Genomic DNA, 14,065 nt, shown 5'->3' with positions numbered 1-14,065 from the left:
CTTTTTTTTTTCTTTTTTTTTTAATTTAAACTTTTTGAGGGTCCTTCTGTGAGGCAGAAAAATGAGGAAAAGGGCAGTCTGGAATGTTCTACTGCAGTAACTCTGTGCTTAGGAATTGTGTGGCTGGTTAGCTGGGGGGGGCGTACAACTTTGGAAATCTGTTTTAGTAGTGCAGAGTTGATTGGGACGGCCAGGACACATACAAAAGTAATTTTCATAAAAGTGCAGGAATTTGTACAATAAAACAGAATACTAAGTTTTTAAACACTGGATGTGACTGGATTTATACCTGGAAGATTCTTCTAATGTTGATAGCTATAAAGTATGTACTTAGAGTTAGCTCCTTAAGCATTTATCCTACACTGCCCAAAAGTTTTACGTCAAATACCCCTCTGCCATTGTATGTTTATCATTCAGGAAAATGTAAGGAAAAACTGAATTTAGTTCTGCAAAAGTATTAATCAGATTTATTGTACCATTTTAAGTATATGTGATAGATTTATTTTTGCTTAGTAATTGCTTGGACTGTTACTGAAGATTTGGATCAGATAAAATAGAGCTCTTAGTATATACTCAAAAGGGCAAATAAACTGTTGCAGGGAGAAAAGAGTCAATTTGTTGAGTGAAGGGTAACGCTGAAGGACTTGCAGGTGTATCTGGGGAGGGATGGCGGCAGAATCTGGTCTCACATCCAAAGAACCACCCAGCATTCTGCTGTGGTTCTCGTATTGCAGGGTACAGTGAAGGTGTCTTTCTCCAGCTAATGTGGCTTTCACATTACCAGCTGTCACTGTAATACATCCTATGTGAGATGAGAAACATGAAGAGAACTGGGTGGCAGTTTTCAACCTGGGTTTGGAAACGGTGGGAATTTCTGTGTGCATTTGGAAGGGTGATAAAGAACAGAGACAGTTTTTTGTGTGAGTGTATGCACCTATACACGCTTTTGTTTAGAGTTTTTTTGCTGTTGTCTTGCTGTTTAAGTGCCCCGTTTATGCACTTTACCACATTTCCATCTTTTATGTCTCATCCCAAACTGTAAAGTATTAGGAATTAATAATTTTCTGGATAGAGATCTACTGTGAAGAGCATCTTGTTGAAAGACATCTTTCTTTGGCTGGTTGTGCAGCACTACAGACTTCCACAGCCCAGTCCTCATAGGGCAGGCTAGCTTTTGTTTTGTTTTGTTTTGGATGGCTCTGTTAGTGTATTGTGTAGTCTCCTTTGGTTTGCACTGACATCCAGAGCTGCTTCTAACATTCACCAGTTCATGCAGATCTCTTCAAGCTGTAAGAAAAAAAAAAATAATTCTTGTTCATCAAACTCAGAAAAATAACGAAGATTCTTACTATTGTAAAAAATTACCATAAAAAGAAGAGTTTCTGCAACATGCATCGTGTATCATAAATTGTGTCTAGTGCGTTGAACTCGGTGAGGGGAGGGGGTGTTTAACAGCAGTTCCGCTTCCTTTGCTGTGGGTTAAATGAACAAATTAATTGTTTGGTGTTGATGTTCTGGAGTTGAGGAGAGAGATAACATGAAACTGGTGAAAAACCACATACAAGCTCTGATAATATCAGCGAGCCATAATGTAACTTGTTATATAGAAAGTGTATGGATTTCTCTGTCTCCAGGGTATGTATTTTAAATTGCATGTTAGGATGTACCACCAAAGGGCTCCAAGGTACAACCCAGAACCTTGTCACCCCCTACATTTGCAGTGTCATGTGCACTAAACTGCTGTATCGTTTTGGAGGGCCGCCGTGCAGCGTGATGTTCCGTACTGAATATGCCTTCCAGTTAAAGTCTGGCCTGTAGGTGGTTGCTCTGGAGGGGAAGGTGGACAGCAAGGCTGGTTCAAAAGCGGGGCAAGGAAGTCCTGTCTGTGCGCTGTGAGCAAATACTGATGATTTGCTGTTGGGAAATACCTCACTCTACTGTGAGAGCAGTAGGCAGGATTAGAGCCAGCGACTCATGTAAGCATGAACTGGCCTTTTTTCAAATATTAGATTTATTTTCACATTCACATAATTTCTTCTAAAGGGAAGTTCAGATGTAGGCCTTAACCCTGCAAAAAGAAAAAAAAGCATCCTGCTTCGTATGCTCTCTGTGCAGTTCTTTTTGCCTTAGCTGCTTTATACCATCCAGCTGTGGCAAAGTACCTGGAGGTGCCTTTGCCTGACATCTGTGTGGGTGATTAGAATGGCCTGAAGAGTTTCCAGGTAATTATCTTTATGCAGCTCAATTTATTTGCAAGTCATGTGAGAGTGATACTTGGAATTTAGCTGTGTTGTGCTCATAGCTAGATTCTGAGTTAATATTTTTGAGATTGACTCCGATGGCTTCTGTCTCTTACTAGAAGTTAGAGACTCAGCTGCCTCTCCACTCATTTGATCTGGGTGAGGGATAAAGAACTAACTTGTTTTCCTGCTAGCAATGTGGCTGTTTTCAGGTCCAGTAATTTCGTTTTGTTTCTCAATCCCTTTCAGCTTGTACCTCCTTTTAAACCTCAAGTGACATCTGAGACAGACACCAGGTATTTTGATGAAGAATTTACAGCTCAGACCATTACAATAACGCCGCCTGAAAAATGTAAGTCAGAAATTATGCATAAGCATAACTTTAAAATAATCAGTTTATAATAAAGGACCACATAAGGCTTTTTTTGTTTGTTTTAATGGAAAAGCTATTCTCACTATTACTAACAAAAATCTTCATATAGAAATGTGTAAGAGTAACTCTCAATGACAGTGTTCTTTTAAAGAAGGAGTAATTACAACGCTTAGAATATTCTATAACTCTGGGTTGTGTTTTGGGGGTGGTTTTGGTGTGGGTTTTTTGTTTTGTTTTACTTCATTTGGTTGGGTTTTTTATATTGTTTTTGTTTTGTTTTTATTTCTTTTAAATAAGAGGAAGCACCGGCTTCAAATGTTTGCTGGCTGGCAGTCAGGGTCCCAGTTCAGCAAAGTAACAGGAACATGGACCCTGCTTTAAGCATGTGGACACTGGTAGTGGCTTCAGTGGGTTGTCTAAGTTTAGTGAGCTAGGCATATTTTAAAATACTTTGAAAACCAAAAGAAAAAAAAAGAAAAGAGCTGCCAGAGTCAAGTGGATGTCTCTTGTGTAGGCATTAATTACTTGAAATTTCCTATCAAGCCCTGTGCTTCAGCAGAGCTCTTAAAGACGTTATTAATGTAGATGTAACCGCTGCAATGGGCCTTGCACAGAGTTTCTTTGTTGGAGTGAACGTAATTTCACCACAGTTTGTATTTTTCTCCTCTTCTGCTACACACACAAGAATCACGATCTGATCAGCCAAGCTAGGGCTTAACCGAGTAACTTACTAAGCCAGAGCAGTTAAAATCTTGCTGCTGAGTTCTTCTGTGAATTTCCTTCCTAAGTAGGATTTTTTAAATTATTTTTTTTTAAATTGGTGGATGGGAAATGAGGATCACAAAGGTAGACAATAAAGGCTGTAGTTAAGGATGATTTCATAGAGACAGCTCATTTTTTTGGTGTTTTAGGATTGCCAGGTTTAGCTGCAGTTTTGTTGGTATACAGATCTGGAGCATTTTCGGTTTTGCATTTTTAGTGTTTGAACACAGCCATTTAAGTGATTTCAAGTCTTCCTGCTGTGAAAAAAAATAACCTTTTCTTCTCCCATCTATCTCAATAAGAATTTGTTCATGTTTTGAACAAGTTTTGCTAAAATTTGGATTAACTTGCAGTCTGTTGATTTGATATCATGAAGTCCTGATTTCTTGAAACTCCATATATGTAATGTAATTTATCCATTGAAGGTTGAAGAAATACAGCATATGTGTATGCTTCAGCTTTAAATGTACTGAATTCAGAGCAGGTGATCGGTACCAACGCAGGGAAATGACCTACCTGCCCAAATTACCCATCTCTGCCTCTGGTAATGGCCTGGCTGCTGCAGCGTGAAACTGAGCACAGGCTGCAACCCCACCCCAGTCGTAAGAATAACAAAATGAGGAGAATGAGCAGCAGCAATGCAGAGATCAGCTGCTGCGTTGCTGATGTGGGAAGCCCTCCCAGAGAGCTGGCAGGGCTGCCTCACCTGAAGCTGCAGCAAGTAGCCATCACCAGCAGCAGAAAGGTGAATTTTCTCATGTGTGAGGTAGATCTGGAAAACTCCTGCCATTTTTAGTGAACTGCAGTGGTTCAAGGACTCCATAGGGTTTTCCCTTCTCTGGGTATTGCAAAAGGAAATGATTTTTAATTATTTTTCTTCTAAAATTTACAAGTAATTGTGTTATCTACAATGCAGCATCACTTCTGCCTGACATGATTATGCAAAAGTGGGTTAAAATGTGTTTTGGGGATGGAGGGTTGGTAACTGCATATCAGAAAGTTACTGCTGAGCTAAAGATCTTTCATAGTTACAGTAGTATTTTTTTATAACGTTTAGGCCAGTTATTTACATATCAAAGTTTTACAATCACACAAAGTGAATATTGAAACTATAGCTTGGATCTAAGGTAATCAAACTGTTAGCAAAACAAGCAAGCTCTATACATTAAACTGATTTAATTTGACAGTGTAAAAGGGAGACTGTGTGAAGCTGCAGAACTGAGAGGTGCTGTTGAAGTCAAGCAGCCTAATCATAGCAATTGCTCAAACCTCTAGTTTTCATATGTAGAAAATATGAAGATACAGAAGATCTATAATTCTAAAAAGTTGCATATAAATATCCTGTTAGAATAACAGTTTCAACAGGAGTCTTTAAGGATAAGCACTCTTAAAATAATCCATGTGAGAATGTAGATCTAAATTCTCGGAGTTAGGCAACATCTGGTGCCTGGTTTCCATTGGCACTGCAGGAATTATGTAAATAAAAATATTTATGAATTTGGCTTAGTCCGTGTTTCCTCTGATCCCAGTAAATACTGTAAAAATAAATAGTTTAGTAACAAATAATATGTAAGAATTGAAACACACAGAACCTGCAGTTCATTCTATAGTTGTTTTTCCTTTTAACTCCCTTCAAAGTGGAGGAATATTTAAATATATCTGCAGTAAGATTATAATTTCCTGAACTCATCTTAAGAAACAATGGAAACTGGCTGCTGCAGTCAGCAACTGGCTTTCTGTGCTACCAGAAGCTAGATGTGCTGGCATGGTTTGGTTAGCCTAGAATGGGTGATAATGATTGAAGTTCTCAGGTGATAGCCATAATAAAACCAACCAACCAGCCAACCTACCCTGAAAGAAGTGGTGACTTATGGAAAGGATAGCCTTTCAGTGAGCATCATTCTACGGTATGAGCATAAGCTTTCGTGAATGAAGTCTTACTCCAGCTTGAGCCTTGAACTTCAGCATTGAACCCTGAAAGATGTGCTGCATATCAGGTGAATAATAAAATTTGGTTGCAAGCATAATGACATTTTGACCTTCTACCTTAATACAGATGACGAGGACGGTATGGACTGCATGGACAATGAGAGGCGGCCGCATTTCCCCCAGTTTTCCTACTCTGCAAGTGGACGAGAATAACTATTTTGTTCTGCTGCTTCACTGTCATCTTAGGTTTATCACTGAAAATGATTCCTGAACATCACCACCAGAACTAGATACTATTTAAGATAGCAGGGGCACTTTCAGAGACCGTTCCAAATTGAACAAGTTTCTCTCCCAAACCTACCTAAAATCCATTTTGGTTTTGCATGAAATACGAGATTTTCTCTATTATGCTCTCCTGCTGTTGCCGCTGCCCACAGTCTCAGTATAATAGCAACATCAAGAAGTTACTAACAGTTTCTTTGAAGGTAGATGACTTGACTTCAGCGCTGTACACTTTGTGCGCGAGGAGTCATCTATTTTTCCTCACAGTGGAGGCTAAACAAAAAACATGTTGGTCCAGCTTATCTTCTTCCAGAAGATGAATCAAAATTGTAATTAGTCTGAAAAGACTAGTCTATAAGATTTTCTTGCATCTGTTTGTGCTGGTTAGAACAAGGAACCGTAGGGGTGGTGATGTACATATGCAAGGTTTTTGTTAGGCATATCATTACTTGAAGCAGGTCTCTGTCATTAACATCTGGCTGGAATTTGTTTGGGAAATGCTTGAGAGAAGGACTTAAACTGTTGATATATATAAATATATATATATATATTATTTTTTAATTACTGTTGGATACTACAGAAGAAGCAGAAGGGCTGGGCTCACCCAGCCTGCCACTTAGAACTTCCAGGTTCATGTGCAATCATGGAGAATCGAACATTATACATACAAGAAATGAAGGCGTAAAAGCAGCAGTTGAAGTTGTTTAAGGGGTCTTATAATTTGCACCAGATAACATCTTTCTCATGCTTTTCCTTTTCTTTCATGGTATACATCACCTCTGATGGCTGAAGAATGTAGACAGGCATAGTGGTATTGCTTTTCACCAAAATGTGTGCACAAGGTAAACAGGTGTTTGCCTTACTTGTTTTTATTTTGAGTTTGTGAATTAGCTTTTTCTCCAGGTGTTTAACTCTAAATATTCTTTTTTTTTTTTTTTTTTTTTTTGGTTATACTGCGGTAGTATTTATTTTTAGAGATAAGGTTTGTATGTGTCATGTTTGCAAATGCTGCTACATCTTAGATAGAACAGGCTTATAGCAGTTAATTTTGTAATATATGGAAGGACTGTACAAGCTGAAGGGAATAATGCACTTTTCTCCCATGTGGAAATTTTAACAAGGCTCTGAAATTGTACATACTGCTTAGAATCAGATTTTTGTGAATGAAAATACTGTTTTTTAAATTGTTTGGCAGTGGAGTTGAGGGTTCCAGCTGCATGTGCCAGAGGGTTAAAAACAGACAAAAAAGCTACATCCTTGTGCTCCATTGAGGATAAACGTAATGTAAGAGCCTGACAGCACAACAGAAAATTTCTGTTCTATATGAAGGAATTGCATTTGAACACGAGACCACAGTGATTACAAGAAAAGCACTTTATTTTAATAATTAAAGTAGTAAATTTCTGGGATCGGCCATTCTCCAGGAAGGTTTGCCCTCAACCACGAGAGTCCCAAAACCCGGCATGTTACATGTAACTGTGGTACCTGATTGACTGAATTTAAAACATCACGAGAAACGCTCCACTGATAAGAAAACGTCTTTCCATTTCCGAAGATCTGTATCTAACAGAATGTGTGCATGAACTTTAGCTTTGATCTTCAGCAATGATAATCTTAATAATAAACCCTTTGGTGCTAGGAGTCGGGACAGTACGCGGTGCAGTGACAGCGTGCACGCACCCTTGCTAGCGACATCCGAAAACCCTGACTCCATGGGATTATCATTGGAAGTATCTCTGTGTTCGGATCTTGTTAGCTCCCACGAAGACTGTGATATCGCAGAGTATTACTGGTTGCGTTGTGTGAATGAGTAGGTGAGTCTGAAAGGAGAGATGTCCCTACGCAGATGCCTTAGCCTCTTGATGTGGGAAGCTGAGCGCCCTAGCACGAAGCCCACTGCTGGCAGTGCGTGTGCTGGGACGGTCAAGGGGTAGACGGGCATTTTAGCAAGGCAGCTAAAGACGCAGACTAATTTAGACAATTTTTCGTGTTTCGTGTTTTATCTTTAGTGAAGAATGGATAATCAGTCAGAAATATATCATGATGTATATTCTAACTACGTAGAATCTCATTCTGTCACCTTGTAACACTAAACACACGTAGAGATTATCCCTCTATGGAGAGAGAGGAGCACAGCGAACGCGTCGCAGGTCTGTTCTGCACCGGTAGCGTAGAGGTGTCTACACTGCCACAGCGAGCAAGTGACGGAAATAACCGAGTACTTAATAGTCGGGCATTAATTAGTTCTCTGCAAAGGCCTCGTACTTACAGACCAGAACTATGGTGATTCGAAATCTGTGTTACATGCCTGTGTTTCTTCCCCTATGTTTTCGGCTTGTAATAGCAATAAGTTTCTTGACACAGGGCACCTCTAGCTACCGTCTGCTGGCGCCGTGCCTCTGGCCGGCCGTTCCTCGCCTGCAGAAGCAGCCCTGTGGTTAGCTCACCGTCGCGTAGCTAGTTCGAATGCGGTTAGCAGTAAATGTCTGTCAGTGAATTATTTGAGAACCTTTTAAGACTTCACTTTGCATGGTATTGTCTGCCTTCCAAGACATCGTTGATCAAGTTTATGCTACAGAGGGAGTCAGCGGCTGCTTGGTGCTGCCCCGGGTTGGGGGGTTCGCTCTCTTGCCAGTGTTAGAAAGAGGTGAAAGACGAACGGGCGAGCGCTGCCGAGAGAAGCTTTGGAAGCTCTTCTTTTGCCGTTGGGCGTTGTGGTCGGCTTTGGATGGGAGGTGGTGGCTGTTACCTGGGCGAGCGTTTCGAGCACAGTACATTTCAGGCTTTGACTCCAGCTTGTACTGACTTCCATGACGTACAGTATGCCCTCTTGTACTGCAGCCATCTCGGAGGAAATAGGTCCTTTCTGTTTGGATTTTGGCAGTTTTGCACACAGCTTCGCTTTCCACACTAATCCATCTTCCAGTACATTCCTGTTGCTTAAAGAACGTTTATTCCAGTATTGTTTTAAGTTTTTTTTCCATCTTTACTTGCGGCTTCTTAAAGCTGACTGTTCTTGCAGGGGCCATGTGCTTCTCCTAGAGTACAAAAGTAAGGTCTTTCCTTACTAACTGCAGGGTCTATATATTACACCTCAATGTACACACTTTGCTGCTACTGTTTGTACTGTCTACAGTAGAATTTCCTTATCTTGCTCCTGGTAGTGCATTACAGGCAAGCATGAAATGTAAAGTATTTATTTAAATAAAAACCTCTAAATTGGTAATTGAATTACCTCCCTGTAGCTTTAGAGTTTGTGACATTTCTTGACCTTGCTAGTTCTTTCATTAGATCCATGCAAGATCTAGTCATATGGTTAAGGATATTACGCAGACACGACTATGAACCCAAGAAACCGTATTACTGTTGGTCATACTTAAACTGTTTATTTCCTTAAGTATATGACCCACAAGGATGTGAAATAACTACAAGAAACTGTTTTTGTACACTGTACATCCTTAGTATTTTTACACGTATATGATAGGGATGCACATTATTTTCCTTCGTACAGACAGCTTAAATAAAGCACTATGTCAATCTGCTACTTCTGTGTTTTTTAATGCTAATTTGTTCTGGAGGTTTGTAAATATATATATATATATGTTCAAGCTTGCCACAAAGGACGTATTTTTTTATATCTGCACATTCCTATTAAATATCTTAGAGGATAAAATTCCTAAGTTGTTCTGTGTCAGAGAAAGAGAAACTGAAATGAGAAGGCTATATTGCAGATTACAAAAGATTTCTCGAGTTTTGGGTTAAATATTTACTTAATATTTTAAAGTAATTTTATATAGGTTAGATGTTTCAATCCTGAAATGCACAAAGAATTTACTTAATTTCTTCTTACAAGAAAATGTACATTGTTATTTTTTTATCACTGTATATATAATGATCTGTGCATGTTTAGTTACAAGTTTTATTTGCTGTGAAGTCCTAGTGGTAACTGTAACTCGCTGTGACGTATTTCGAATACTGGGTGATCAGTTTCAGCTTGTAAATTATTAAGTTACAGTATTGTCAAAAAAAAAAAAAAGGTTTTTATGACTAAGCAAGATGTATCTGTGCTTTGGGCCCAGGCTGTTTCCGTACAGGCGCTTCGCGTCAGCTCTGCGAGGTGTGTGTCACTTGTAAAAGTAAATTTGGGTTACGCTTTTCACGTAACGACAACACAGGGCTACGCTCCTGTCAGAACACCCACGATTTAAGTGATCTGTCAGCTAATGAAATTCGTAGCCTCACATCCCATAGCTAGGTAATGTGTGAGGGTAAGGAGAGGAAAACCGGGCAGGCGGGATTTGCAGGGCACCTCAGCGTGGGACACTTTGACGCCCGCAAGCTGGTCCAGGGCTGTTTGAACCAGCTGGTCAGGAGGGCTGAGTGTCCCTAAGGCAGTTGGTCATCTGGGTTTAAGCTCAATTCTCAGCCATGAACCTTTCCTGGGAATAGAGGTGCTTCATCCAGGTCTCAGGTTCGGTATGGTTTGGTTTTTTTTTCTCCCCCTCTTCCCTTTTTTTCCCTCCTCCACCTTGCAGTAGGGAACAGCAGGAGCCAGCCAGCTGTTAGGTCAGTGCCATTAGGAGGTCAGGACTCAGCTGCCGCAGGGGCAGGGCTGTCTGGCCAGGCTGCATCCCACTCTGGCTGTAAAACGCTTAGCATTTTGTGCCTAAGCAGAGGCAGGGGCAGCCGGGGAGAGCATGGAACAGGTAGACCTGGTGCTGTCTGTGCTTAATGACTAATTAATTGCTACAAAGTAGAGTAGCTGCTGCAGGGAAATTGATTCCTTCTAGACTCCCAGCAACCTAATGAATTGAGCGTACGCCTGGGATGAGTATGAAAAAACCCACCTCCTTCCAGCTGCATATACGCGCAGCCCAGGACGCTTTGTGGGAATGGCACGCGTACGTGCACATGGGTGGCCGGCGGCGGTGCGCCGCGCGCAGCCGCCAGAAGCCCCAGTAGGTGAGGCAGGTCCAGAAAGGTTGAGGGTCCAGCCGTGCCTCGGGCCGGGGCACGGCAGCTCCAGGATCTCAGTGAAGCCTAAGTGTTGGGACTGGGTGCCTGAGTTCCTTCACGTGCGTAGCCTATAGGCACTTTCTCCTACTTAAGCGCAGATTTATGCTGTGGACTAATAAAAAAATAAATTAAAAATGAAAGTTTGCAGATTCCTACATTTATAAATATATATTCTTGCCTGTGTAACCATCTGGAAAGTAGTGACGCTTAAAGAATTGTCAGCCTGATTACTGTGGAAAACCCAGAGTTCAACTAGAGAGGACTTTTTCTTCATCAGGCTTTCTTGTCCCTGAAGACCTGAGGCCATTTTAAGCATGTTTATTGTCATACTGGTGAAGCAGTTCAGGGAGGCAGTCAGATGTGTTTGGCAGTTTAATATGGCAGGAAATTGAAATAGGGAGGAAAACCCGCTTTGATGTTAGGGCTGTACCACTAACAATCCTTAAAATACAAGGGAAGGAAAGCTTGTGTCCCACAGCAAATGGTAACTTATTGCATGTGTTGTTACTCCTATTTTCGTTACATTTTATGTGTCCGTGCTGGCTGAGGTAGCTTTATTAACGGGGAGCTATTCCTTGCGCTTTTTTTCCCCCCTTCACTAGTGCAATTCTACAACTACACTGCAAATAATAGAAGTAGAAACTTTTTTCTGGTGTACTAAGTTTATCCTACAGTAGTTAGCAAACGATCAGATGATAAATTCTTTTTGGAACAGTCTGGTATTTGGAAAGTAACTTTTAAAAACACAAGTGTGCAGTTAACCAGAAAAAACCCCCTCCAAGTGTTTTCAGTTCAATAAGCTGAAGCCAAGTTCAGCCGGTGCCCGTCCCTGAGACTGCTAAATATTTGCTGGTGGAAAAGTCTAGCAGCACCGCACCAGTGCTGAGAGCCGGGCACCTCCCTTAAAGGCTAAGCTGTGCTAAGGGTTCCTTGAACTTAAAGGCTTTATCCAGAAATGGGTTTGAAGGTAAACCTGCCCCATGGAAATTCTTCCACATTATATGGAATATTTCTCAATCATTCTTATGCTTGTCTGGTGGATGAGTAGTTGTTGGGACTCTCACTTTTGTATTAAAGGTGACAAAAACCTTGTAAAAATAAAGTTCCCAGGTAGGTTCTGGTAATGAGTTTATCAAGAGGAGCGCAGTGTGCTTGTGCAGGACTTAGAAATGGTCCCCTTCTCCCTCCTCCCCATGAACACGCTTTCCCTTGACTTCAGAAGGCCAGAACGAGGAAAATAAGAATCCAATTAAGTTTATTGGTATTTCGCTCTGTAAATAAGACATCTATGTTCAATTATAAAAATAGATAAAAACATTTTATAAAAAATTGTACAAATTATGAATTAAGTCCATGCTACGTAATAGCTCTTAAAAGTGGCTTGCAAGCCTAGTCTTTTCAGAAGAGTCTCAGCTGCCTTCCTAGGCAGCTTGGTAGGCTGGTAATGCTTCAAAATATTTATGATTCTGTAGTTCAAAACAAGTAGAAACCAGTTGCAATTAGCCAGCAAGCGAAGCGTGCCTGTTTTCTGCAGAGGTGTCTTTGGGTGAGCCTCAGACAAGCCCCGGTTCCAGCCGGGTGCAGAGCAGACCTGAAAGATAAAAGAAAGACACCGGGCTGTAAGTAGTCTGTGTCACGTTCCTTGTGTTTCTCACTTGTGTCGCTTCAGCCTGCGGGCAAGTTCTTAGAAGAGAAATACAGAAATGGTTAAGACTCTGGTAACACAATGTAAACAAGCCCCGTCTGAGCCTGCGCATCCTGCGGGCCGGCTCTCCTTGCCTCTTTCTAAGACCAGAAGTCTTAGAGGGAGCAACAGCAAGAGCTGTTCCATTTCTGAAAAACAGGATCTCCGTGAGCTTTAGACATCGTTCGTGTTTAGCAGTAGATAACCGAGCTCTTGTTTTGGGGCACAGCTAAGATCCTGCTCCTTCTCCTTTCCGGGAAGGAGGCAGCCGGTCTGTGCCAGAGAGCATTTCTGTGAATTGTGGGGCGCGCATACGGGGTGGGCAGCTGCAGCAAAACAGGAAGCTGCTGCCTGGGGGCCGGGAGGAAACCGCTGGTGGGGAAGGCTAAGTCATAGTTTTGAAGCTCTTGCATAGCTATTGTTTGTGCTTCCTCAGTAGCACTTCAGGGCCGAATTAAGAGCAAGACCTCAAACTGCTGGAGCTACCTAGAATTAAGGCACTGGAGTTCTAAAATTTGAATTTACGCGATGTAAATGACCTCAGAAATAAAAATAAACTGTCTGCTTTGGCTGGTTTTGCGTTAGAGGACTAAAGGGTTTTGCGCCTTTTTTCCTTAGTTGATAAGGCAATTAGGGCCAAGTTAAAAAAAGTAGAATTTATGAAGCTGTAGTTCATTAAAGAATTAATTAAAAACAATAACACAGTACCTTTTTTCCCCAAAATACATGCACAAACACCAGCTGTTACCATTGTGTCTACAACCAGTGCAAGGAAGAATGAACTACAGCCACAGAAAGCTGTAGGGCTTGAATTCCATGTCAGTGGTGGGTTAGTGACAGCCAGACCTCCTCCGTGCTGCAGTAACCCTCTGTGTGCGGCCAGCATTAGAGTATAGGCCGACATTAAAAAGGCCAACCCCCCCCCCCCCCCCCCCCCCAAGCACTCAGCTCCTGAAGGAGTCTCCTGGCAGTTGCTGCTCTGTGGGTGGCTTACAGCATCCCCCACCGGCCCATGCCTCTGCCTGCCCTTGGTGGCCCAGCTGATCGCCTGGCACGTTGGCCCGCTGCTGTCCCCCCGACCACTGAAGTGACCGTGCCCAGCCGTACTCCGAGGTGGCCCTCCTTTTTAGGCACCCTTTTTTCAGACAGTAGCATTTTGTACCACTGAACTCCAAACCATTTCTACCCTGGAAGTGTCATACTGCCATCAGATATGTCTCTAACTCAGAAGTTGTCATTTTCCTCTGCCTGTCACCTACAGCCACAGAAAGTGGTTCGTTAGCCCTGCCTGCACGTGCACACACCAGTTAGGTACCAATACTCCACCCCAGAGCCTCAGGGTGCCTACACGTCAGTTGTCACCGCAGCTACCCAGTGTTAATGCGTTGCGAGATGCTGAACCTCAGCTTGGTTGACAAAGTAGGCATTTTGCCACCTAACGACACCCAGACCTCAACTGCCTTAAAAATAAAGCGCAGTTACTGGCAGAGTCTCAGTGTACCCCACTATACAACAGCCTGGATGCTAAAGCAGTCATTTGAGCTGTGCATTTCGGCTAAAGGCACACAGATCTGTCACTCTCACGTCTGGGTCATTGGCAAATGAGTTGGTCACTGGAGAGCCAAGGGCTGGGGCCTTCCCAGTCTTAAAAAGTTTCTCTTCCTCCCACCCGTACATCGATAGTCAGTGAGCAGGCCTCTGCAGCACAAATTGCTCAGGTTCCTCCCAACACTCCCTCCCCTCAGTGGCATCTGTTGTAACTGGGGGTTCTTACGTGTA

The 14,065-nt window shown here is 42.0% G+C and overlaps 2 protein-coding genes across 7 annotated transcripts in view; one reads left to right on the top strand and one right to left on the bottom strand.

Annotated features, from left to right (window-relative positions):
* Window positions 1-12,870, top strand: part of AKT3 (AKT serine/threonine kinase 3) — a 160,597-nt gene extending 147,727 nt beyond the window's left edge. For all 3 annotated transcript variants that reach the window (XM_064445803.1, XM_064445802.1, XM_064445805.1), the window contains exons 13-14: window positions 2,490-2,592; window positions 5,432-12,870. In XM_064445803.1, the coding sequence (XP_064301873.1) occupies window positions 2,490-2,592; window positions 5,432-5,517 (189 nt within the window). In that variant the 3' untranslated portion in view covers window positions 5,518-12,870. The remainder of the gene's footprint in view (window positions 1-2,489; window positions 2,593-5,431) is intronic.
* The window catches only part of SDCCAG8 (SHH signaling and ciliogenesis regulator SDCCAG8), a 115,417-nt gene continuing 113,192 nt past the window's right edge, over window positions 11,841-14,065 (bottom strand). For all 4 annotated transcript variants that reach the window (XM_064445800.1, XM_064445799.1, XM_064445798.1 and 1 more), the window contains one exon: window positions 11,841-12,193. The gene's annotated coding sequence lies outside the window, so the exon portion shown is untranslated. The remainder of the gene's footprint in view (window positions 12,194-14,065) is intronic.

The sequence above is a fragment of the Phalacrocorax carbo genome, chromosome 3 (genome assembly GCF_963921805.1).
Source record: "Phalacrocorax carbo chromosome 3, bPhaCar2.1, whole genome shotgun sequence".
NCBI classification, from domain to species: Eukaryota; Metazoa; Chordata; class Aves; order Suliformes; family Phalacrocoracidae; genus Phalacrocorax; species Phalacrocorax carbo.
Note: the sequence above shows the minus strand (reverse complement) of the source record. Positions and strands in the feature narration are given on the sequence as shown.